The 24,470-nt window shown below is 37.2% G+C and overlaps 1 protein-coding gene across 8 annotated transcripts in view; it reads left to right on the forward strand.

Annotated features, from left to right (window-relative positions):
* TAOK1 (TAO kinase 1) overlaps positions 1-24,470 on the forward strand; it is a 149,805-nt gene that overhangs the window by 102,328 nt on the left and 23,007 nt on the right. For all 8 annotated transcript variants that reach the window (XR_004960429.1, XM_036269936.1, XM_036269938.1 and 5 more), the window contains 5 exons: positions 399-602; positions 3,591-3,725; positions 8,856-9,092; positions 12,544-12,672; positions 15,787-15,990. Coding sequence is in view for 7 of the 8 variants with exons in the window: in XM_036269936.1 (XP_036125829.1) it covers positions 399-602; positions 3,591-3,725; positions 8,856-9,092; positions 12,544-12,672; positions 15,787-15,990 (909 nt within the window). In the remaining variant the exon portion in view is untranslated. The remainder of the gene's footprint in view (positions 1-398; positions 603-3,590; positions 3,726-8,855; positions 9,093-12,543; positions 12,673-15,786; positions 15,991-24,470) is intronic.

Raw genomic sequence — 24,470 nt, forward strand, 5'->3', positions numbered from 1 at the left:
GCCAGGGACAAACTGCAACCGAGGCACATGCCCTTAGCGGAAACTGAACCCGGGACTCTCTGGTCCTCAGGCCGACCCTCTAACCACTGAGCCAAACCGGCCAGGGTAAAAACAAAATTTTTTCAAAAAGAAAATTACATACTTTAGAAATAACTCAAACTGATTAACTGGCTTTTTCACACGGTTGGATTTTTTTGTTATTTACTTACGGTCACTTTTATCTGTTTAACTGTCAAATAATAGTTGGTAAACTTCTTGGTCTTGACAAATAAAAGGGAATTTCTTGTGATAGATCTCTGATTTTTTAAAGACTGTATGCCAAGCAATGTGTTATGTAATTATACTCAAGAGTTCAAAAGAAATAGAGATATTTGAACCTAATGCTCTTTTCCTCTTAGGAACAAGATCATGGTGTTGGACGGACAGGCACAGTGAATAGTGTTGGAAGTAATCAGTCTATTCCCAGTATGTCCATTAGTGCCAGTAGCCAAAGTAGTAGTGTTAACAGTCTTCCAGATGCCTCAGACGACAAGAGTGAGCTAGACATGATGGAGGGAGATCACACAGTGATGTCTAATAGTTCTGTCATCCACTTAAAACCTGTGAGTATTTGAGTTTCAGTGAAAAATTTTAACTTTGGTAAATAATTTTCTTCATCTGATTAGTTTAAGAGGAAATTTTTTGTTTGTTTTTAATGTTTCAGGAGTTTGGAACAATAGGCTTGTTAATTCCCAATGTAATGTCTGCATTTGGGAAACTAATGTTTTGAGAATACAAAAAGAATATTTTTAAAATCTTAGAAGAAAGAAATACAGAAATACGATACAATGTATTATTTGAAGTTATTTAGATGAAAAAGTATTTTAAAATAGTGAGTATGCACATGAAATTAGTGATAATGATTGCCTTTGGGTCGTAGGAGAAAGGGTTAGGATGATCAAAAGTAACTTTTGACTGGTGCAGCCACTATGGAAAACGATATGGTGTTACCTCAAAACATTAAAAATTGAACTTCCATTTGACCTGGTGATCCCGCTTTTAGGAATATACCCTAAGAAGCCTGAAACACCAATCAGAAAGAATATATGTACCCCCGTGTTCATAGCAGCACTATTTACAATAGCTAAGATCTGGAAACAGCCCAAGTGTCCATCAGTAGACGAATGGATAACAAACCTGTGGTACATATACACAATGGAGTATTATGCAGCTGTAAGAAAGAAAGATTTCTTATCCTTTGAGATGACATGGAGGGACCTGGAAAGTATTATCCTAAGTGAAACAAGCCAAGCAGAAAAAGACAAATACCACATGATCTCATTTATATATGGAATATAATGAATATAACAGTCTGAGGAATAGGGTAGACCCAGAAACATGGAAGTAGGGTACAGACTGATAACCCTCAGAAGAGGGGGTGGTGGGGGATGGGAAGAGATAAACCACAGAACTTATATGCATGTATGCATAACCAATGGACATAGACAGCAAAGCTGGGGACAGGGCGGGGGCGATGGGGAGGAGGGTGTCAATGGGGTGAAAAAGGAGAAACATCTGTATCAAAAATATAATTAAAAATAAAATAAAAAAGAAAGAAAGAAAAAGTAACTTGGCCCTGACCAGTGTTGCACAATGGTTAGAGCATTGTCCAGTGCACCAAAGGGTCATGAATTCTATTCCCAGTCTGGGCACATAGGTGAAGTTACCAATCAATGTTTCTCTCTCTCTCTCCCTCTCCCTTTCCCATCCTCTCTCTAGAATCAATGAAAAACATATCCATGGGTGAGGATTAAAAAATAAAAAAGTAACTTTTGCATTATTCATGTTTACATGGATAATTATAAATTCTGGGTACCAGAAATGGGGGTATTTGCTACATTATTTTTGCACTTTCAAGTGCAAAATTTTAAATTTTCTTGAAGTCTAGGTAGTTCCTTTTAACAATTGATAGGAATGCTTCTTTTTTTTTGTTTGTTTTGTTAATCTTCACCTGAGGATATTTTTTCCATTAATTTTTTTTTATTCCTCACCCAGAGGTATTTTTCCGTTTATTATCAGATAGAGTGGGAGGGAGGGAAGGAGAGAGAGAGACAAAGTGAAACATTGATGTGATAGAGCCAAATCAATTGGTTGCCTCCCGCACGACCCGACCATGGTCGGGATGAACCACAACCGAGGTACATGCCCTTGACCAGAATTGACCCTGGGATTCACTGGTCTGCAGGCTGACACTCCAACTGCTGAGCCAAACCGGCCAGGGCTGATTTTTTTTTTAGAGAGAGTAGAAGGAAGGAACGGAAGGAGGAAGAGAGAGAGAGAAAAAAACATTGATGTTTGGCTACCTCCCACATGGAGCGGGTGAATCAAACCCCCAGCCCAAGTATGTGCCCTTGACCAGGAACGGAACACTCGACCTAAAACACTCGACCTGGAACACTCAACCCTTCGATTTGCAGGCCAACGCTCCAACCACTGAGCCAGACTGGCCAGGGTGGAATGCTTTTCTTTTTATTAATAGCTTGCGGTATTAACTAAAAGGTGGAACCAATGCAAATGTCCATCAACAAATGAATTAACAAACAAAAAGTGGTATATATATCTAATGGAATATTATTCAGCTATAAAAATGAATGAAATTCTGATACATACTACATCAAATGAACCTTGAAAACATTATGCTAATGATATAAACCAGATGCAAAAAGACAAATATTGTATGATTCCACTTACATGAAATTTCTAGAGTAGGCAAATTCATAGCAATAGAATGTAGATTAGAGGTTACCAGGGCTGAGTAGAAGACAAAATGGAGAGCTTTTATTAATGGATACAGAGTTTCCAGTTGGGGTGATAATAAAGTTTTGGAAATAGTGTTAATGATGGCACAACATTGAGAATGTAATTAGTGCCACTGACTTGTATACTCAAAGATGGTTAAAATGGCAATTTTTATATTACATGTATTTTACCAGCTACAAAAAAATTATTAAGAAAGATGAATAGTAGTGTTATTCAGAGCAAAATCATGTTTAATTTTTATATTCTTACAATAGAATTAACAGTATAAAAGATTAGTCCTACAATTAGTTTGCTACTTAATTGACTTCTCTTTAGTTAATGAACTAAGGTACTACATAAGGAAAGACATCAATTTATAGCTATATTTTTATTATCTTGGATAAATGGGAGAAGTATTATAAATATATTTTTAAGCTATATTATTGCTTCTAAACCCCAAGAGCCTTAGAGTAATTAATTTTATTACTGCTGTTTAAAATATAGGCTGCATGTTTTATCATTATTTTCAAGTCATATCAAAGCTTTGCAGTTTTGCATATAATGAGTAAGATATAAATCTAGCCTTATACATTTTCTTATCCTGAATCTGTGTGCTGCTTCATACACTGAAGAAATAATGTCTCTTGATTCTGTTCTGTTGAAAATAAAATAACAGCATTCCTGATTTTTGTTTTTTCCTTTTAAATTTATGTCTTTGAGATTTGTTGATCAATTTGTCTTTAAACCAATTTTCTTGAAAGTTTAAAGGAACTCTGTTCACCTTAAACAGTGTTATCCCTTTCTTTGTCTAGGAGGAAGAAAATTACAGAGAAGAAGGAGATCCTAGAACAAGAGCGTCAGATCCACAATCTCCGCCCCAAGTATCTCGTCATAAATCACACTATCGTAATCGAGAACATTTTGCTACGATACGGACAGCATCACTGGTATGTACTTCACCTGAATGAGAAGTATATTTTTCATGTTGGACCTTTACATCTATACTCAAATATAACTATTTTTTTGTATTTGAGGTTTATTTTGCAAAATATTCATTCATATATAAGTGCCTGTTATGAGAAAGATTTATATAATCAAGACATGTACACAAATAACTAATATGTTAGAATATATTAAACACTTAACGAGGACTATAAGATACTAAGTTGGAATTCAGATTATTTTTAATTCAGGGCATGAAGAAAGTATGTATAAACCAAATTCTTTGAGTCTTAAATAATTTGTTTTAGGCTCAAGGGAGAGGTGAAATGTTGTTTCCATGTAAGAATTAACAATAAGGAAATATTGAGGCTAACCAAAATGAGGGGGAATGTTTGGGAAATGTCAGGTGATCCAATTTGATATACTCAAATGTAGTTCTTCTGATTTCTCAAATAACAATAAAAATGGTCATTTGTTCATTACAAGAACGTTGTTTTTATGGGGTACTTATAACCCTGATTAGTCAGATAGGTAGAACCAAAACATAGTAAAGGATTCTAAGGATAGAAAGAAATTTTATTATAGGAAAAGTAGACTATTGGAATATATGACAGAAAGAAAGGTAGCTAAGGGAGTTTATCTGAATTATCAACTACATATGCAGGTTTATAAATCCCATGCTGTGACCCTTGAAAACCTGTATGATGTGCGGTCAAGAACACCATCTCCCATTGTAATTCAGGACGTTCCTCCTATTCTGCAACATCTAAATAACTCTTTTTTTTTTTTTTTTAATCCTCACCCGAGGACATTTTTCCATTTTTTGTACAGATAGAGTGGGAGGGAGAGAGAAGAAGAGAGAGAGAGGGAAACATCGATGTGAAAGGGACACATCGAGTGGCTGCCACCCGCACGACCAACCAGGGCCGGGGACAAACTGCAACCGAGGTACGTGCCCTTAGCGGGAACCGAACCCGGGTCTCTCCGGACCGCAGGCCGACGCTCTAAACGCTGAGCCAAACCGGCCAGGGCTAAATAACTCTTTGAACAGAGCAAGTGTCAAAAAAAAAAAAAAGTTGCTTAATTTTTGTCATGAATATTTTAATAAATATATTGAGAGGGGCCAGTTTGTGGGGAAACATCTTTGTGGCTTGGCATCTATTAAATGTTTCCCATGTGCCCGGCTGGTATGGCTCAGTGACTGAGTGTTGGCTCATGCACCAAGATGTTACCGGTTCGATTCTCAATCAGGGCACATGCCCAGGTTGTGGGTCATATCCCTGGTGGGAGGGGCATGCAGGAGACAGCCAGTTGATGTTCTCTCTTATTGATGTTTCTGTCTCTCTCTCCAGATAGATAGATAGATAGATAGATAGATAGATAGATAGATAGATAGATAGATAGATAGCAAGCTAGCTAGGCTAGTTTGGCTCAGCGGTTAGAGTGTCGGCCTGTGGTCCAGAGAGACCCAGGTTTGGTTCCTGCTAAGGTTGTGTACCTTGGTTGCAGTTTGTCCCCGGCCCTGGTTGGGTTGTGCGGGTGGCAACCTCTTGATGTGTCCCCTTCATGTCGATGTTTCTGTCTCTCTCTCTCTCTCTCCCCCCCACTCTATCTGAACAAAAAATGGAAAAATGTCCTCAGGTGAGGATTAACAAAAATAATAATAAAAATAAATAAATAAATAAATGTTTCTCAAGCAAGTCTTCTGTCCCAAAATTTGACTCCCTCAAATTCATTAAGAGCACTTAAATTATGGATTTAGAAAACTTAAGGTCCATATCTATATCCTTAATAAATTCCATTTATTTTAAATAAAATTTTAGAGTATGTAGGTTTGTGTACAAAGATATGCATAGCTATATTATTTAATATATTTACCATATACTATGATTCATTCTAAATTCTTTGCCTTGAATTTTTTTTCATATAATAAAAAGTTCAATTCTTAGATACTCAGTTTGAAGAGTTTTTATAATGGCATATCTTATGTTAACCATTCCATAAAAAACAGGATGTGTAAAATTTCTTGTCATCCCAGAAAATTCCCTTCATACCCCCATTTAGTCAGTTTGCCATTTTCATGACCACTACTTTCTATTTCTTCAATATTGTTAGGTTTAACTGTTTTTGGATTTTATATGAATGGAATCACACAGAATGTACTCTTCTGAGTTGAACTTATTTTGCTCAGCTTAATGATTTTGAGATACATCTATGTTTTTATGTTCAGTCTTTTTTATTACTATAGTTTTCCGTTTATTCCTTCTATTGATGAGCATTTGATTTGAATCCCATTTTGAGCTATTACACATAGGTTGCTATAAATGTTCTTGTACAAGTCTTTATGTGAACATGATGTTTTAATTTCTTTTTGGTAAATACCTAAGGATAGAATTGCAAACTCATAGGGTATATGTATGTTTAAATTTATAAGAAACTGTTGAAGTTTCCCAAAATGTTTGTTCCATTTGACATGACCATTAGCAATGTAAAAGTTCCAGTTGTTTCACATCCTGTTCAGCATTTGGTGTTGTCAGTCTTTTTGTTGTTGTTAATCCTCACCCAAGGATATATTTTTTTCCATTTATTTTAGATAGGGTGGGGGGGATGGAGGAGCAAGAGAGAGAGAGAGAGAGAAAGAGAGAAACATTGGTATGAGAGATACATTGATTAGTTGCCTCCCACACAACCCCAAAGGGGGTTAGGGATGGAACCTGTACCCCAGGTACATGCCCTTGATCAGAATTGAATCCACAACCCTTCGGTCCATGGGCCAGTGCTCTCTAACCACTGAGCAAACCTGCCAGGGCATAAGTCTTGTTTTAGTCATTCTAGCAGGTGTCAAATGGAATCTCATAGTGGGTCCCTTTTTTTTTGCATTTCCCTATGACAATGTAGATATCACCATAATCACTTTTCATGTGCTTATTGTCCAATCATGTATGTTCTTGAGTGAAGTATCTATTCAAGTTTTTGCCTGATTTCTTATTTACATGTTCATCCTTTTCATACTGATTTGTAACCCTGACCGGTTTGGCTCAGCAGTTAGAGCGTCGGCCTGCAGACTGGAGAGTCCTGGGTTAGGTTGACACTAAGGCCACATACCTCGGTTGCAGTTTGTCCCCAGCCCTGGTTGGGGTCATGAGGGTGGCAACCACTCGATGTGTCTCTCTTACATCATTGTTTCTCTCTCTTTCTTCCTCCCTCTCTCCCTCTTCCTCTATTTGAAGATGAATGCAAAAATGTCCTCGGGTGAGGATAAAAAATAAAAAAGAATGGAACAAGTAATACCATTCTTAAAAAAAAACAAAACTGATTTGTAGTAGTTCTTTATATAGTCTGGATATAAGTATTTATCTCATATATATCTTGCAAATATTTTTCTCCATTTGTGATATACTATTCTTTTTCTTACTGTTTTCTTAGTGATAAAGTAATTTTTTTTTTAGTTTTAAAATCTAGTTTAAATAACCAAATTTAAAAATAGGCAAAGGGCCTGGCCATTATGGCTCAGCAGATTGAGCATGGTCATCCTGTGGACTGAGAGGGCCCGGTTCGAATCCCTGGCAGGGCACATGCCTACGTTGTCAGCTCGATCCCCAGTGGAGGGCATGCAGAGGGCAGCCAGTCAGTATTTCTCTTTCACATCGATGTTTCTCTCCCTTCCTCTGTTTCTCTAAAAAGTCAATAAAAACATTAAATAAAAATAGGTAAAGTACTTGAATAGACATTTATCCAACGAAGATACACAAATGACCAACAAGCACATGAAAACATGCTCAACATCTTTATTCACTGAGGAAATACAAATCAAAACCACAGTGAGGTACCATCATACCCACTAGAGTGGCTGTTTAAGAAAAAAAGGAAAATAAGTGTTGGAGAGCATACAGAGAAGTTGGAACTCCTGTATACTGCTGGTAGGATGTAAAATGGTTTGGCTGCTGTGGAAACAGTTGATTATTCCTCAAAAAGTTAAACATAGATTTACCACATGACCCAGTAATTCTACCCCAAGGTATATACCCCAAAGAATTGAAAACAGGTATTTAAACAAGTGCGTGTACATGAATGTTCATAGCAGCATTATTCACAATAACCAAAAGGTGGAAACAACACAAATATTCACAACAAGTGCATGGATAAACAAATTATGGCATATATATACAGTAGAATATTATTTTGCTATAAAAAGGAACAAAGTACTGGTACATGCTATATAAAATGGATTAACCTTGAAAACATGCTAAATGAAAGAAGCCAGACACAAAAGGTCACATTATATGGTTCTATTTATATGAAATATCCAGAATAGATAAATCCATAGAGACAAAACAGATTGGAGATTACCAAAAAGGGAGTCTAGGGAGCAACTGTATAACAAATACAGGGTTTCTTCTGTGGTGATAAAAATATTTTGTAACTGGATACAGATGGTAGTTGCATAAAATTACACATGTACTAAATGCTATTAAGTTGTTCACTTGAAAGTGATTAATTTTATATTATGTGAAATTCACCTCAATTTAAGAACCTAATTTATACATTTTTTTCTTTATAGTCAGTGCGTTTTGTGTACTGTCCAAGAAATATTTGCCTACCCCAAGGTTGTGAAGATATTCTATGTTTACCTCCGCTATTTGATTCTGGGTTTTATGTTTGGGTTAAATAATTATTTTCAAATTAATTTTTATATGTAGGCTAATATAGGAGTCAAGGTTTATTTATTTTTTTAATATAAAGAACCAGTTGTTTTAGCAGGATTTCCTTTTATCTTTGAATTAACTTGACCTTTTGGTAGAAATCATTTGACTGAATAGGTAGAGGTCTGTTTCTAGATTTTATTCTATTCCTTTGATCTGTCCAGCCTATCCTTACAACCACACTATTTTGATTACTGAAGTGTTCGTCTTCCAACTTTTTCCCCCCTCAAGATTGTTTTGGCTATTCTAGGCCCTTTACATTCCCATATAAATTTTAGAACCAGCTTGTCTGTTTAAAGAACCCACTGGAAATTTAACTGGAAACTGCTAGCTGGGATCTCTTACATTAATTGCCTACTTAGTTAATGCTAGAGTGGTCTAAAATGCTTTTAAAAGGAAAATGTTTTGCTTTATTTTATTCTTTTCTTCTAGGTTACAAGGCAAATGCAAGAACATGAGCAGGACTCTGAGCTTAGAGAACAGATGTCTGGCTATAAGAGAATGAGGCGGCAACATCAAAAGCAGTTGATGACTCTGGAAAATAAGCTGAAGGCTGAAATGGATGAACATCGCCTCAGATTAGATAAAGATCTTGAAACTCAACGTAACAACTTTGCTGCAGAAATGGAGAAACTTATCAAGAAACATCAGGCTGCTATGGAAAAAGAGGTGGCTGATTTAGTTTTGTTTTTTTAAATTTTTTAGTTTATTGATTGATTTTTAGAGGCAGGAAGAGAGAAAGAGAAACAACACTTTGTTGTTTCACTTAATGCATTCATTGGTTGATTCTTATATATGCCCTAACCGGGGATCAAACCCAAAACCTTGGCGCATCAGGCTGATGTTCTAACCAACTGAGCTACCCAGCCAGGGCTCAGTATTATTAATTTATTTATTCTAGCTTTTGATCATCTCAGAATTAATTAAGGGAGCATTTTGATGTTAGTGTATCTGTTCCCAAGAACCAAGCAAATCAACTGGTGAAAGGGAGAAATATTTATATAATGAGAATAATATCAAGTACTGAGTATGGGAACCAATAGACATGAGATCATCTCTGACACTTGATAGTTTTATAGTGTCACATTGGGAAGTCATTCAACTATTCTAGACCTTGAATACTTTGGTTATTGAGGAATTTGATAAATCACCCAGGTTTAGGCCTCAAAATATCATTCATGCCCTGGCTGGTTTGGCTCAACGGTTAGAGTGTCGGCCTCTGGACCAAAGGGTTGTGGGTTCGATCCCTGACCCTAGTCAGGGTCGTGCAAGAGGCAACCAATCGATGTGTCATTCACATCGATCTCTCTCTCTCTCTCTCTCCCCCCCTCCCTCCTTCTTTTCCCTCCCACTCTATCTAAAAAAAAAATCAATACAAAGTAATTTATAGTGTAAATATTTGAAATAATTTTGTGAAAGAAAGTAAATATTTCAAATCCTTTTGGGTTTGTTTCTTTTTTTTTTTTTTTAATGTTTATTGTTCAATGTAAAATGTATTACAGATGTTCCACATTTTTCCCCCATTGACCCCTTCCTCCCCACTCTCATCCCCCTCCCGCCTTTTCCCACACTATTGTCTGTGTCCATTGGTTATGCATATAAGTTCTTTGGTTTGTTTCTTCCCACACCCCCAAACCCTTTACCTTTGAGGTTTGTCAGACTAGCAATGAATTTGTACTTCTTAATCTCTTCACCTTTTTCACCCATTCCCCCACCCCCCTCCCTACTGGCAACCAACAAAATGTTCTCTGTATCTATGAGAATGTTTCTGTTCTACCTGTTCATTTTGTTTGTAGATTCCATTGTCGAAAGATATGTATTCATTGCCATTTTGTTTGTTCATATATTTTATCTTTTTCTTCAAAAAGACCCTTCATCATTTCATATAATAACGGTTTGGTGGTGATGAACTCCTTTAACTTTTTCTTGTCTGGGAAAGTCTTTATATGGCCATCGATTCTAAATGACAGCTTTGCAGGATAGAGAAATCTTGGTTGTAGGTTCTTGCTTTTCATCACTCTGAATATTTCTTGCCACTCCCTTCTGGCCTGCAAAGTTTCTTTTGAGAAATCATCTGACAGCCTTATGGGAACTCCCTTGTAGGTAACTAGCTGCCTTTATCTCGCTGTTTTTAAGATTCTCTCTTTGTCTTGAACCTTTTGCATTTTGATGATGATGTGTCTTGGTGTGGGCCTCTTGGGGTTCATCTTGTTTGGGACGCTCTGTGCTTCCTGGACTTGTATGTCTGTTTCCTTCACCAAGTTAGGAAAGTTTTCTGCCATTATTGTTTCAAACAGGTTTTCGATTTCTTGTTCTCGCTCTTCTCCTTCTGGCACCCCCAAGATGCGAATGTTGGCATGCTTGAAGTTGTCCCAGAGGCTCCTTACACTATCCTCATTTTGTTGGATCCTTTTTTATTTTTGCTGTTCTGATTGGGCATTTTTTGCTTCCTTATATTCCAAATCGATGGTTTGCTCCTTGGATTTACGTACTCTATTATTGAAGCTGTGTAAATTATTCTTTATTTCAGTTAATGCCTCCTTCAATTCTAACTCTGCATCCATGATTTCTGACTGGTCCTTTTTTATGCTCTTGAGGCCCTCACTAAGTTCACTGAGGTTCTCACTAAGTTCATTGAGCATCCTTATAAGCAGTATTTTGAACTCAGCATCTGTTAGGTTGCTTATCTCCATTTCACTTAGTTCTTTTCTTGGGGTTTGTTCTTTTCTTTCATTTGGGACCTGTTTCTTTGTCTCCTCATTTTGGCTGCCTCCCTGTGTTTGTTTCAGTGCATTACTTAACGAGAGGTATGGGGCTAGCTGAGACCAGATGCTGCTCGTTTGAAAGAATTTAGGAAAAACCTGAAGCAGGATCCAAGACAGGCCAATCCTATGGTGAAGCAAGTGGCAAGAGCTTGGGTGGGCCTGAAAGTGGGGTGGGGCGGGGCAGGGCCTCAGGGAGTCACCAGGGCGGGGCTACCAGTGTGAGCCAGGTTGCTGGAGTCCCAGATATGGCTTCTGTCTGCCGCCCCAGGGAAGGGCTCACCAAAGGAATAAAGGCCTCTGACAGCACGTTTGTCCCGGAGAAAGCCCCCTCTCCAGCTCTCGCTCCAGTGCCAAACAGCTCAGTTCTTCCCTGTATGTCTCTGGCGCCCCTCGAGCTGCCTCCCCTCCAAGCTTAGAGGGAGAGAGTCCGATAAGTTCGTGCATGGGCCTTTACGGAGCCGCCTGGGGCTCCGGCCGCTTCAGCTTCCCTGAGCCTCAGTTCCCTCTGGTTTTTCCAGCCAGAAGTTATGGGGACTTCTCTTCCTGGCACTGGAACCCTGAGCGGGGTACCTGGTGTGGGACGGGGACCCCTCATTCCTCAGGGAGGACCTTCCCAGCCAAGGTGTCCTCCTGATTTTTATGTGCCACACATGAGTGTGGGACCAGCCCATCCACCTCCGCCCCTCCTACCAGTCTGGATGTGGCTGCTGCTTTAATTCCGTAGTTGTAGGACTTCCACTCAGCTTGATGTCAGGCGGTTTTGAATGATGGTTGTTCTGTAGTTTAGTTGTAACTTTGATGTGGTTGTGGGAGGACGCGATACCGCATTTGCCTACATTGCCATCTTGACCGGAAGTCTCCTTTTGGGTTTGTTTCAAATCCTGTATTTTGAATAACTTGAGAATAACATATTTAGGAAAGCAATTTATGAAACAAGATGTAAAATATGATTGCAGATTTGTTTAAAAAATATATATGCGTGAAAAAATTAGGAAGGGTATCACCAAACTGTTTATATTGGTTATTTCTGGGTGCTAAAATCATATAAGATTTTCTTCTTTGTGTTTTTCTACATTTCTTAAACGTTCTACAATGGATATGTATTGAGTATGTAATCAGAAGTAAAACGGATGATATATATTATATTATTTTAAAGAATTTTTTACTGGTTCTCTAAAATTTATATAATAAAAGATCTGAGTAATACTTATGAGTAATTATTTGGGAATTCTTGTTTAGTTATGCTTATACTGATTTTATGATCTTGGGGAACAAAGGTATACTTGGTGATATGTATTAAATTGCTGCTTTGAATCTACTTAACCAATTTGATAGATTTTAAAATTTTTTTACAGGCTAAAGTGATGGCCAATGAGGAAAAAAAATTCCAGCAGCATATTCAGGCCCAACAGAAGAAAGAACTGAACAGCTTTTTGGAGTCCCAGAAAAGAGAATATAAACTTCGGAAAGAACAGCTTAAGGAGGTACTGATTTTATAAAAAATTTTCAAAGCAGTTATTGGATTATTAATTATATCCAATGCTAATTAGCTCGTAGGATCATTAGCATAAATTTTCTAATTTTTTTCTTCAATTATAGTTGACATTCAATATTATATTAGTTTCAGGTGCACCATATAACTTATGAAGTGATCTCCTTAATAAATCTAGTACTCACCTGGCACCATACATATTTATTACAATATTATTGACTATATTCCCTATGCAAGATAAATTTTTCTTTTGTTTTTTGTGGTCACTAATGTTTATCAGTTTGAATGAAGACATTGATTATAATCAGTTAATTGGCAATGGACTGAGAATCCTCAGTTGAGTAGGATCGAAAAAGAGTCATCTCTTAAAAGTATAAATTAGTTATAATAGCTTTCCTGTGCATTTATTAAGTAACTGACTCACTAGAAATAAACATATTTAAAGTATTAAAAAAAAGTCATACATTTTCTTTAAAAGTAAACCAGACCCTCTTTTTTTCTTACTTTTGGCTCAGACTATAATAATTTGTTCTTATTCCAATTTTAACATAGAGTAAGGATAAGAGACTTATTTGCTCATCACATTTTCTTTAATGGGAGAACATGTTGATTATCTCTTTATGGCCACATAATTTCATGTGGCCCTTTATCAGCTGCATTCTTTTTTTTTCTTCTCACTTTTTTTTCAATCCTCACCCACGGATATGTTTTTATTGGTTTTTAGGGCAAGAGAGAGAGAGAGAAAGAAACATCCATCAGTTGCCTCCCGTATGCACTCCAACCTGGGATTGAACCCGAAACCTGGGAATGTGCCCTGACTGAGAATAGAACCTGCAACCTTTTGTTGTATGGATGACACTCCAACCAGCTGAGCCACCTGGCCAGGACTATGAGCTGCTTTCTTGAACTTTATTTATTTATTTTTTTTTTTATCCTCACCCGAGGACATTTTTCCATTTTTTGTTCAGATAGAGTGGGAGGGAGAGAGAGAAACATCGATGTGAAAGGGACACATCGAGTGGCTGCCACCCGCTCGACCAACCAGGGCCGGGGACTAACTGCAACCGAGGTATGTGCCCTTAGCGGGAACCGAACCCAGGTCTCTCTGGACCAAAGGCCGACGCTCTAACCGCTAAGCCAAACCGGCCTGGGCTCTTGAGCTTCTTTTAAACAGAAGTATAGCCCTGGCTGGTTTGGCTCAACCAGCGGTTAGAGCATTGGCCTATGAATCAGTGAGTCCCAGCTTCAATTCTGGTCAAGGGCACATACCTTGGTTGCAGTTCATCCCCAGCCCAGGTTGTGCAGGAGGCAACCATTCAATATGTCTCTTTCACATTGATGTTTCTCTTTCTCCCTCTCTTTCCCTTCCTCCTGGAACTCTATCTGATGATATATGGAAAAATATCTTCAGGTGAGGATTAACAAAAAGAAGTATGACTTTGAAAAACCTTAATTATTCCAAGGCAATTTCTTAAAGGGGATAATTACTCAGGATAGTGTTTATGACAGAAAAATTATGTCTCAGTTTATAACCCCCTCTTACAGATTGATTTAAATTTTTAGTCTATGTAATCAATTATTAGCATAATGATAAATTAATTGCTCTTGATAAAATACAGTCATCTTTGATACTAATGCTTTTGTGTATGTAGGAATTTGCTTTATAATCACGTATGTAAGTCTTACTATGGACATATTGGTGGAACAAAGACTTGCTATATGTACCCTGCCAAGAGAGTTTTATTGATAAGATTTTTCCAACTCTAGAGGGTATAACCTACAGTATGTTCCCATGACTATAATACAGAAGCCAAGCTCTATACTGCAAAGACATCAATTTATAGCTATACTGGAACATTGAGTTTGAAAAGATTGTAAATAGGGTTCACAACTTTAAGTAAATATCCAACAAAATGCAGTTATGCGGTTGTGCTTCCCAGGGAAATAAAAATGTTAATTTTATGGATGTGTTGGTTTAGATAATCCTTTAATGATATAACTTATAGTTCTACTAGTAAATTTATTTTGTTTTAGAAGCCAACTTTGTGTGTGTTTATTTAGAATACTGATTCTCTGCATAGAGGAAAGGACTTAAAGTCTTGGTGGGAAAAGATCCTCATAGATTTTTAAAAGATACCCAGGTGATTCTTTATGTAAATGTCTGTTATCCCTATCTTTTTCCATAGTGTGCATACACATATACCCTTACATTGAGAGCTACTAATTTATGTGCTTTATATTTTTATGTGTTTGAATATCTTATGAACTAAAATTACAAAGAATTGGTCTTTTTCTTCAATAACGGAAAGATCATAAAGTTAATTATCTCTGAAAAATCATTTTATAGCTAGGAAAGGTGGCTGACTTATATTCTGTGCAATGATGATGATTTTTAGGTTGAAATATACTATTATTAATTAGCATTCTAGGGTTTGCCTCATTGAGTATATTGTCAATATGCTCATCTTACCCAATAAAATACATTTTATTTGGGTAGTTTATGAGATGATATTTAAAATGCTATAGAAAAATATTGGTTTTGTTTGTTCTGTGGTTAAACAGTACTGAATGTTAAATACCATTCATAAGGAAGATCTCTATTCTTCCATGGTTTTGTTGATTTTTCTATTTAATTTCCAGTTATTTTATATTGAGTCCCTCCATAATTTTGCCAAAAACTTAATACTTGGACTGTCAAAAACCAAGAAGTGGAACGTAACTGTATTTTAATCCTAATTTTAATTCACAAATGATTTTTACCTGAAAGTACTGCCTTCTGTATCAGGAAGGATTTAAAGAAAGGTTTGTTTTACTTTATTACTAGTCATTTTGTGCTTTTGAAGGTAGAAACCATCACACATTTAGCTGTGCAAAGTTAAAAGAGCATGCATGCTTTCTAGTATACATTTCTCTTTTCCTGTACTACTTCATGGGTAACTCAAAGAAAAGGAAAAATTACCTACCTCCTTAAAGGCATTGCCTTGCCTGAGCATTAGAGAGGACATAGATAAAATACTTTTATTTAAATTTACCAGATACCAAATGGTACATTCATGTAGTTATTTTTTATGTATTTTGAACTAAGTAGTTTTTTTAATGTTGCTAGGAGCTAAATGAAAACCAGAGCACTCCAAAAAAAGAAAAACAGGAGTGGCTTTCAAAGCAGAAGGAGAATATACAGCATTTCCAAGCAGAAGAAGAGGCTAATCTTCTTCGACGTCAGAGACAATACCTAGAGCTGGAGTGCCGTCGCTTCAAAAGAAGAATGTTACTTGGACGCCATAACTTAGAGCAGGACCTTGTCAGGGAGGTACGTTTGAATGATGTGAAATCAGTATCTTTACTGAAAATATGTCAGTCACATTTCAAGGCCTTTGCACTTGTATTTCCCTCTGCCTACATCCTTCTTCCTTTGATACCCATATGACTTGCTTTCACCCTTCTTTCATATCTCTCTTCAAAGGCTACCTCCTCAGAAATGCCCTTCCTGATCACAAAATCCTTCTCCCTTCTTTAAATGTTCTTTGTACTTCTCTCTCTTACATATATGCACTTTTTTCAAGGAAGTTTCTATCCCCCACTAGAGTGGATATTATATGAAGTCACAGGCCTGGCCAGGTAGCTCTATTGGTTAGAGTGTCATCCCGATACACCAAGGTTGTGGGTTCCATTCCTGGTCAGGATACATACAATCATCAGCCAATGAATGCATAAATAAGTGGAACAACAAATCGATCTCTCTCTCCCTTCTTCCTTCTCTCCTTTCTTCCCTCTCTCCCTTCCCCCCTTCCTCTCTCTCTAATATCAATAAGTTTGAAAAAAAGAAATTATATGAAGTCACAGATTTTGTTTGGGTCTTTCTATGCATATTGTCTGACCCACAGTAGGCATTCAATAAATATTATATTTAAAAAATATTAAATCCATGAATTTTTAAATATGAGATTAATTGGATACCTTATGCCTTTTGATCTCCAGTAGATGCCATGAAGTATGTGTTAGCATTTTAACAAATTTTTTTCACATAAGAGTTCTTAGTTTATTAATCCTCTCATGAAAAATCTGTACAATTGCTACAGATAAAGTCACTAGATGATCTTTATTCCTTCTGTTGTCCAATCTCCAGCTCACTTTTTGCCAGCACCAACATTGGCCTTTGCAGTCCCCGACTTTCTTCATTGTATTCTTGTGTTCCTTTCTTTACTTTCTGGAGGTCGTCATCTCATATAGGCTATGTCTTGCAAGCATCTGTGTTTGGGTTCATTTTTCTTAGCGTAATCCAAGGAATCATAAATCACGCCAAAGCCAGTTGTTTTGCCACCACAAAACGGGTCCTGAGTCTAAACACAAAGATGACATCTAGTGTGGTCTTACACATTTTGTCTGGTTTTTCCCAAAATTCTATCTTAGGTGCTGTAGCCTTCAGGGTGAAAGACACCAATGAACATTTGTTTCTACTGAACTAATCTGTTGGTCATGAACTTCCTGGTCCAGATAGTACTGTGTTGTTCATGATTACAGCTGATCTCCTGGAGTCATTTACCACATTTATAATCATGTAAATTTTAATTAGGCAAATGTTGAAACTTTTAGACCAGTGAAAGCAGTAGTTCTCCTTATCAGGGATAAATTTATTTCCAAGAGTGGCTTAAAATAAGCTTCAAATATAGCATCATTGTTCTAAGGCACTGAGACTGAATAATGGCATGGAGAAATGGGTAGTATTGGTAAGAGTATAAATTGATACTGCTCTTTTGAAACAACATTCAAAAGTAGCTTTTAAAGTATAATATGCAGCCCTGGCCAGTGTGGCTCAGTAGTAAGAGTGCCAGCCCTTGCACCAAAGGGTCATAAGTTTCATTTCCGTGACTGGAAATGAAACTTATGGTTCGATCCTCAGCTGGGTCAAGGCCCATGCAGGAGGCAACCAGTTGATGTGTCTCTCTCACATCAGTGTTTCTCCCTTTCTCTCTCTCTCTCTCTCCCCCTCCCTCCCCGCTCCTTCCTCCCTCTCTCTCCTCCCTTCCTCTGTCTCCCTCCCTTCCTCTGTCTCCCTCCCTTCCTCTCTCTCTAAAAATCAGTGGAGTCCTGGCTGGTTTTCTCTAACCGCTGAGCAAGACATGCCAGGGAAATTTTTAAAACTTTATGTTTTTCTGTAATAGGTATGTCATGATAAGCATGGGGAAGGTTAGGAAACATTTGCATCAAACTGTTGGCCTCTGCCCAGCCAGTGTGGCTCAGTGGATTGAGCATCATCCCATGGCCTGAGAGGGCCTGTTTCAATTCCTAGTCAGGGTACATGCCCAGGTTGCAGGCTTGATCACCAGTCGGGGTGTGCAGGAAGCAGCTGATTGATGTTTCTCTCTCACATCAACAATTCTCTCTCTCTCTAAAAAAAAAAATCAGTAAAAACATATTTTTTAAAAAAACTGTTGGCCTCTGGAGAAAGGGTTTACAGAGGCAAAAGGGGCAAGTTTGACTTCTACATTTGTGTGTGTGTGTGTGTGTGTGTTTATTTTTTTCACTTTTGCATTTTTTTTTTAATTTATTGGGATGACATTGTTTAATAGGATCATGTGGGTTTCAAGTGTACATTTCTATAATATGGAATCTGTATATTGCACTGTGTGCCCACCACCCAAAGTCAAACCATTTTCCGTCATCATGTATTAGGACCACTCTGACCCCACCACCCCCTTTCCTCTGGTAAACACCACACTGTTGTCTGTGTCTGTGAGTTTCAGTTGTATATTCTATTTTTGGTGAAATCATGTGGTTCTTAGCTTTTTCTGATGGACTTATTTTACTTAGCATAATATTCTCAGGGTTCATCATGTTGTTGCAAATGGCAGGATTTCATCTTTTCTTATGGCTGAGTAGTATTTCACTATATATATGTACCACATCTTTTTATTTTTAATTTTTTTATTAATTAATTTTTATTAAGATGTTTCTCCTTTTTTCCCCATTGACACCCTTCTCCCGATCCACCCCTCCACCCCGTCCCCCAGCATTGTTGTCTATGTCCACGGTTACGTATACAAGCATATAAGTTCTGTGGTTCATCTCTTTCCTCCCCCTCAGACCCTCTCTTTTGAGTTTTGTCAGCCTGTACCCTACTTCTATGTCTCTGGGTCTATTTTGTTCATCAGCTTGTTTTGTTCATTATATTCCACAAGTAAATGGATAATGTGATATTTATCTTTCTCTGATTGGCTTGTTTCACTTAGGATAATACTCTCCAGGTCCCTCCATGTCATCTCAAAGGATAAGAGATCTTTCTTACGGCTGCATAGTATTCCATTGTGTATATGTACCACAGCTTTTTTATCCACTCATCTATTGATGGACACTTGTTCTGTTTCCAGATCTTAGTGATTGTAAATAGTGCTGCTATGATTATAGGGGTACATATATTCTTTCTGATTGGTGTTTCAGGCTTTTTAGGGTATATTCCTGGAAATGGGATCAGTGGGTCAAATGGCAGTTCAATTTTTAACTTTTTGAGGTAACACCATAGTGTCTTCCACAGTGGCTGCACCAATCTGCATTCCCACCAGCAGTGTACTAGAGTCCCCCTTTCTCCACACCCTCGCCAGCACTTGTTGTTTGATGATTTGTTGATGGCAGCCATTCTGACAGGTGTGAGGTGATACTTCATAGTTGTTTTAATTTGCATTTCTCTGATGATTAGTGATGTTGAGCAGTTTTTCATATGTCTCTTGGCCATTTGTATGTCCTGTTTGGAGAGGTGTCTATTTAGTTCCTCTGCCCATTTTTTAATTGGGTTCTTTGTCTTCCTTTTGTTGAGTTGTATGAGTACTCTATATATTTTGGAAATTAACCCCTTATCTCATGTATCGTTGGCAGTTATGCTCTCCCATACAGTGAGTTCCCTTTCCATTTTGATACTTGTTTCTTTTGATGTGCAGAAGCTTTTTAGTTTGCTGTAGTCCTATGTGTTCATTTTGTCCTTTGTTTTTCTTGCCTTAGGCGTTGTATCAATGAAAATTCTGCGTGTGATATCTGAAATTTTGTTGTGTACATTTTCTTGTAAGATTTTTATGGATTCATGAGTTACATTTAAGTCTTTTATCCATTTTGAGTTTATTCTTGTGTATGGTGTAAATTGGTGATCTAGCTTCATTTTTTTGCATGTAGCTGTCCAATTTCCCCAACACCATTTATTAAAGAGGCTGTCTTCACTGTGTGCTCTTACCACTTTTGTCAAATATTAATTGAGCATAATGACTTGGGTCAATTTCTGGGTTCTCTGTTCTGTTCCATTGATCTGTATGCCTGTTCTTGTGCCAGTACCAGGCTGTTTTGATTACAGTGGCATTGTAGTATAACCTGATATCCAGTGTTGTGATCCCTCCTACTTTGTTATTCTTTTTCAAGACTGCTGTGGCTATTTGGGGTCATTTTTGGTCCCATATAAACTTTTGGAGTATTTGTTCTAGTTCTGTGAAATATGTTGTTGGTATTTTGATGGGGATTGCATTGAATCTATAGATTGCTTTGGGTAGTATGGACATTTTAATTATGTTAATTCTTCTAATTCATGAACAAGGTACATGCTTCCACTTTTTTATATCTTCCACTATTTCTTTTTTCAATGACCTCTAGTTTTCTGCAAAGAGGTCCTTTACTTCTTTAGTTAAGTTTATTCTTAGGTATCTTAATTTTTTTGCCACAATGGTAAATGGGATTTTTTTTTAGTTTCTTTCTGTGAGTTCATTGTTGATGTATAAGAATGCTGTCAATTTCCTGACATTAATTTGTATCCTACTTTGCCATATTCATTTATTAAATCTAGTAGATTTTTGATGAAGTCTTAAGGGTTTTCTATGTACAACATCATATTATCTGCAAATAATGACAGTTTCACTTTTTCCTTTCCAATTTACCACATCTTCTTTATCCAGTCCTCTATTGAAGGATACTTCAGTTGTTTTCATGTGTTAGCCACTATGAATAATGCTTCAGTGAACATAGGGGTGCATATATCTTTGAGAATATGTTTTTGGGTGTTTGGGGTAGATACCCAGGAGAGGAATTACTGGGTCATATGATAACTCTATATTTAATTTTTTGAGGAACTGCCAGACTGTTTTCTATAATGGCTGTAGCAGTCTGTATTCCTGGCAGCAGTGAACGAGAGTTCCCTTTCTCTACAACCTCTCCAGCACTCGTCATTACCTGTGTAGATAATAGCCATTATCACAGGTATAAGGTGGTATCTCGTTGTAATTTTGATTTGCATTTCTCTAATAGCGAATGAAGTTGAACATCTTTTTATATAACTGTTAGTTGTTTGTATGTCTTTTTGGGAGCAGTGTCTGTTCAGGTCCTCTGTCAGTTTTTTTTTTTTTCATCCTCACCTGAGGACATTTTTCCATTTTTTGTACAGATAGAGTGGGAGGGAGAGAGAGGAAGAGAGAGAGAGAGAGAGAGAGAGAGAGAGAGAGAGAGAGAGAGACATCAATGTGAAAGGGACACATCGAGTGGCTACCACCCGCACGACCAACCAGGGCCCGGGACAAACTGCAACCGAGGTACATGCTCTTAGCGGGAACCGAACCCGGGTCTCTCCGGACCGCAGGCCGATGCTCTAACCGCTGAGCCAAACCAGCCAGGGCCAGTTTTTTAATTTGTTTATTTGATTGAATTTTATGAGTTCTTTGTGTATTTGAGATATTAAACCTTTGTTGAAACTGTTATTTGTAAACATCATTTGGTCAGTGCCTATTTGTTTTGTTGTCTGTTTATTTTGCTGTGCAGTTTTTTAGTTTGATATAGTCCCATTCATTTATTTTAGCCTTCACTTCTCTTGCCTTTGGGGTTAAATTCATAAAATGTTTAGTACCTATGTTTTCTTCTATGTCCACAAGTTTAGTACCTATGTTTTCTTCTATGTAATATATTGTTTCAGATCTTATATTTAGGTCTTTGATCCATTTTGAAATTAATTTTTGGACATGGAGACAAACTGTAATCTAGTTTCATTCTTTTGCATGTTTTCCCAACACCATTTATTGAAGTCTTTCTTCATTGTGTGTTTCTGGCTCCTTTGTCGAAAATTATCTGCCCGTATACGTTTGGTTTTATTTCTGGGCTCTTAATTCTGTTCCATTGATTTGTGTGTCTTTTTTTTCTTCCAGTACCATACTGTTTTGATTATTGTAGTTCTGTAGTATAATTTGAAATTGCTCACTGTGATACTCTAGCTTCATTCTTTTTTCTCAAGATTACTTTAGCTATTTGGGGTCTTTTGTGGTTCCATACAAATCTGATTTTGTTGTTGTTCTGTTTCTTTAAAAAATGACATTGGGATTTTGATGAGGATTACATTAAATCTGTATATAGTTTTGGGTAATATGGCCATTTAAACTATGTTAATTCTTCAATTCATGAACATAAAATATCTTTTCATTTTGTGGTGTTTTTTCAATCTTTTTTTAATAATGCATTGTAGTTTTTAGTATACAGGTCTTTCATATCCTTTATTAAGTTTATTCCTAGGTATTTTATTCCTTTGGCTGCAAGTGCAAAATGAATTGTTTTTATTCATTTCTTTTTCTGAAGTTTTGTTAGTATATAGGAAAGCAGTGGATTTTTGTACATGGGTTTTGCATCCAGCACCTTTACTGTATTTGTTTATTGTTTCTAATAGTTTTAGGTGGAGTCTTTAGGGTTTTCTATGTCCAGAATCATGTCATCTGCAAATAGCAACATTTTTACTTCTTCCTTCCCAATTTGAATGCCTTTTATTTCATTCTCTTGCCTGATTGCTCTGGCTAGGGCTTCCAGAACTGTGTTGAATAAGAGTGGTAAGAGTGGCCATCCTTGTCTTGTTCCTGATTTTAAAGGAAATCTTTCAGATTTTCACCATTGAGTATGATATTGGGTGTGGTTGTATCACATATGGCCTTTTTTATGTTGAGATACATTCCTTCTTTACCTATTTTATTGAATGTTTTAATCATAAATGGATGTTGTATCTTATCAAATGTTTTTTCTGCATTTGTTGATAAGATCATATGATTTTTATCCTTTCTTTGTTAATGTGTATTACACTGATCGATTTGTGTGTATTGAATCAATCCTTCTGAATCCCATTTGATCAAGATGTATTAGTTTTTTAATGTATTGTTGTATTTGATTTGCTCGTATTTTGTTTTTTTGTTTTTTTGCATCTGCATTTATCAGAGATTGTGGTCTGTAGTTTTCTTTTTTTGTATTATTGTCAGGGTTATGTATATGGTTTCATAAAAATGTGTTAGGAAGTATTGCTTCTTCTTCAGTTGTTGTGTTTTTTTTTTTGGAAGAGTTTGAGAAGGATGGGTTTCATATCTTCTTTGAATGTTTGGTGTAATTTGCTGGTGAAGCCATCTGGTCCTGCACTTTTATTTTTGGGGAGGTTTTTAGTTTTTTTTGTTTTTTTATCCTCACCTGAGGACATTTTTCTATTTTTTGTTCAGGTAGAGTGGGAGGGAGAGAGGAACAGAGAGAGAGAGAGAAACATCGATATGAAAGGAACACATCGAGTGGCTGCCACCCACACGACCGACCAGGGCCGGGGACAGACTGCAACTGAGGTACATGCCCTTAGCGGGAACCGAACCCGGGTCTCTCCGGACCGCAGGCCGACGCTCTAACCGCTGAGCCAAACCGGCCAGGGCAAAGAGTGATTTTTTTTTTTTTTTTTATGTATGTGCCCCTAGCGGGAACTGAAGCTGGGACTCTCTGGTCCGCAGGCTGATGCTCCAACCGCTGAGCCAAACTGGCCAGGGCTTTGGGGAGGTTTTTAATGGTTGTTTAAATTTTCTCACTGCTGATTGGTCTGTTTAGATTTTACAGTTCTTCCTGGTTTAATCTAGGAGGGTTATATATTTCTAGGAAGTTATCCATTTCTTCTAGTTTATTGATTATCTGTGATGTCTATAATAAATTCTCTTTTCATTTCTGATTTGTTTATATGGGTTTTTTCTTGTTGTTTTTTTTCCCCTTAGTCTAGCTAGGGTTTTTTTCAATCTTATCAGTCTTTTCAAAGAACCAGCTCTTTGTTCTATTAATTTTTTTTTATCCTCACCCGAGGACATTCTTTCCACTTTTTGTTCAGATAGAGTGGGAGGGAAAGTGAGGAAGAGAGAGAGAGAAAGAAACATCGATGTGAAGGGAATGCATCGAGTGGTTGCCACCTGCACGGCCCAGCCAGGCCCGGGGACAAACTGCAACCGAAGTACGTGCCGTTAACAGGAACCTAACCTGGGTCTCTCTGGACCGCAGGTCGAAGCTCTAACCGCTGAGCCAAACCGGCCAGGGCTGTTCTATTAATTATTATACTTGTTCTTTTTCATTTGAAAAAAAGAATAACAACATTTATTGAGCATCATGATAGGTATTATTCTGAGAACTTTCCACTTGTGAACTCATTTCAGCCTCACATTAAATCTGTGAAACAGCTATATTATTATCTCTATTTTGAGAAGTGATGAAACTGAAGCACAGAGAGTCTAAATAATGAACCGAAGGACTTACTGCTCATGAGTAGCAGACCCAGAATTTAGAATACAGGCAGGCTACCTAGCTCTTGAGTCCTTGTTCTTAACCACTACACTATACTGGGTAAACTACATATAATAGAATTGAAGAGTATACTCTGAAGATATTCAAAGGATGACTTAGGAGCCCTCTTTAAATATAAAATTAAGAAGCAATAAATAAAAGAAGGAAAAGAAGTACATTAAGGCCCCGGCTGGTTTGGCTCAGCGGTTAGAGCGTCGG

This window comes from Molossus molossus, unplaced genomic scaffold (assembly GCF_014108415.1).
Source record: "Molossus molossus isolate mMolMol1 unplaced genomic scaffold, mMolMol1.p scaffold_m16_p_19, whole genome shotgun sequence".
In the NCBI taxonomy this organism is placed as follows: Eukaryota; Metazoa; Chordata; class Mammalia; order Chiroptera; family Molossidae; genus Molossus; species Molossus molossus.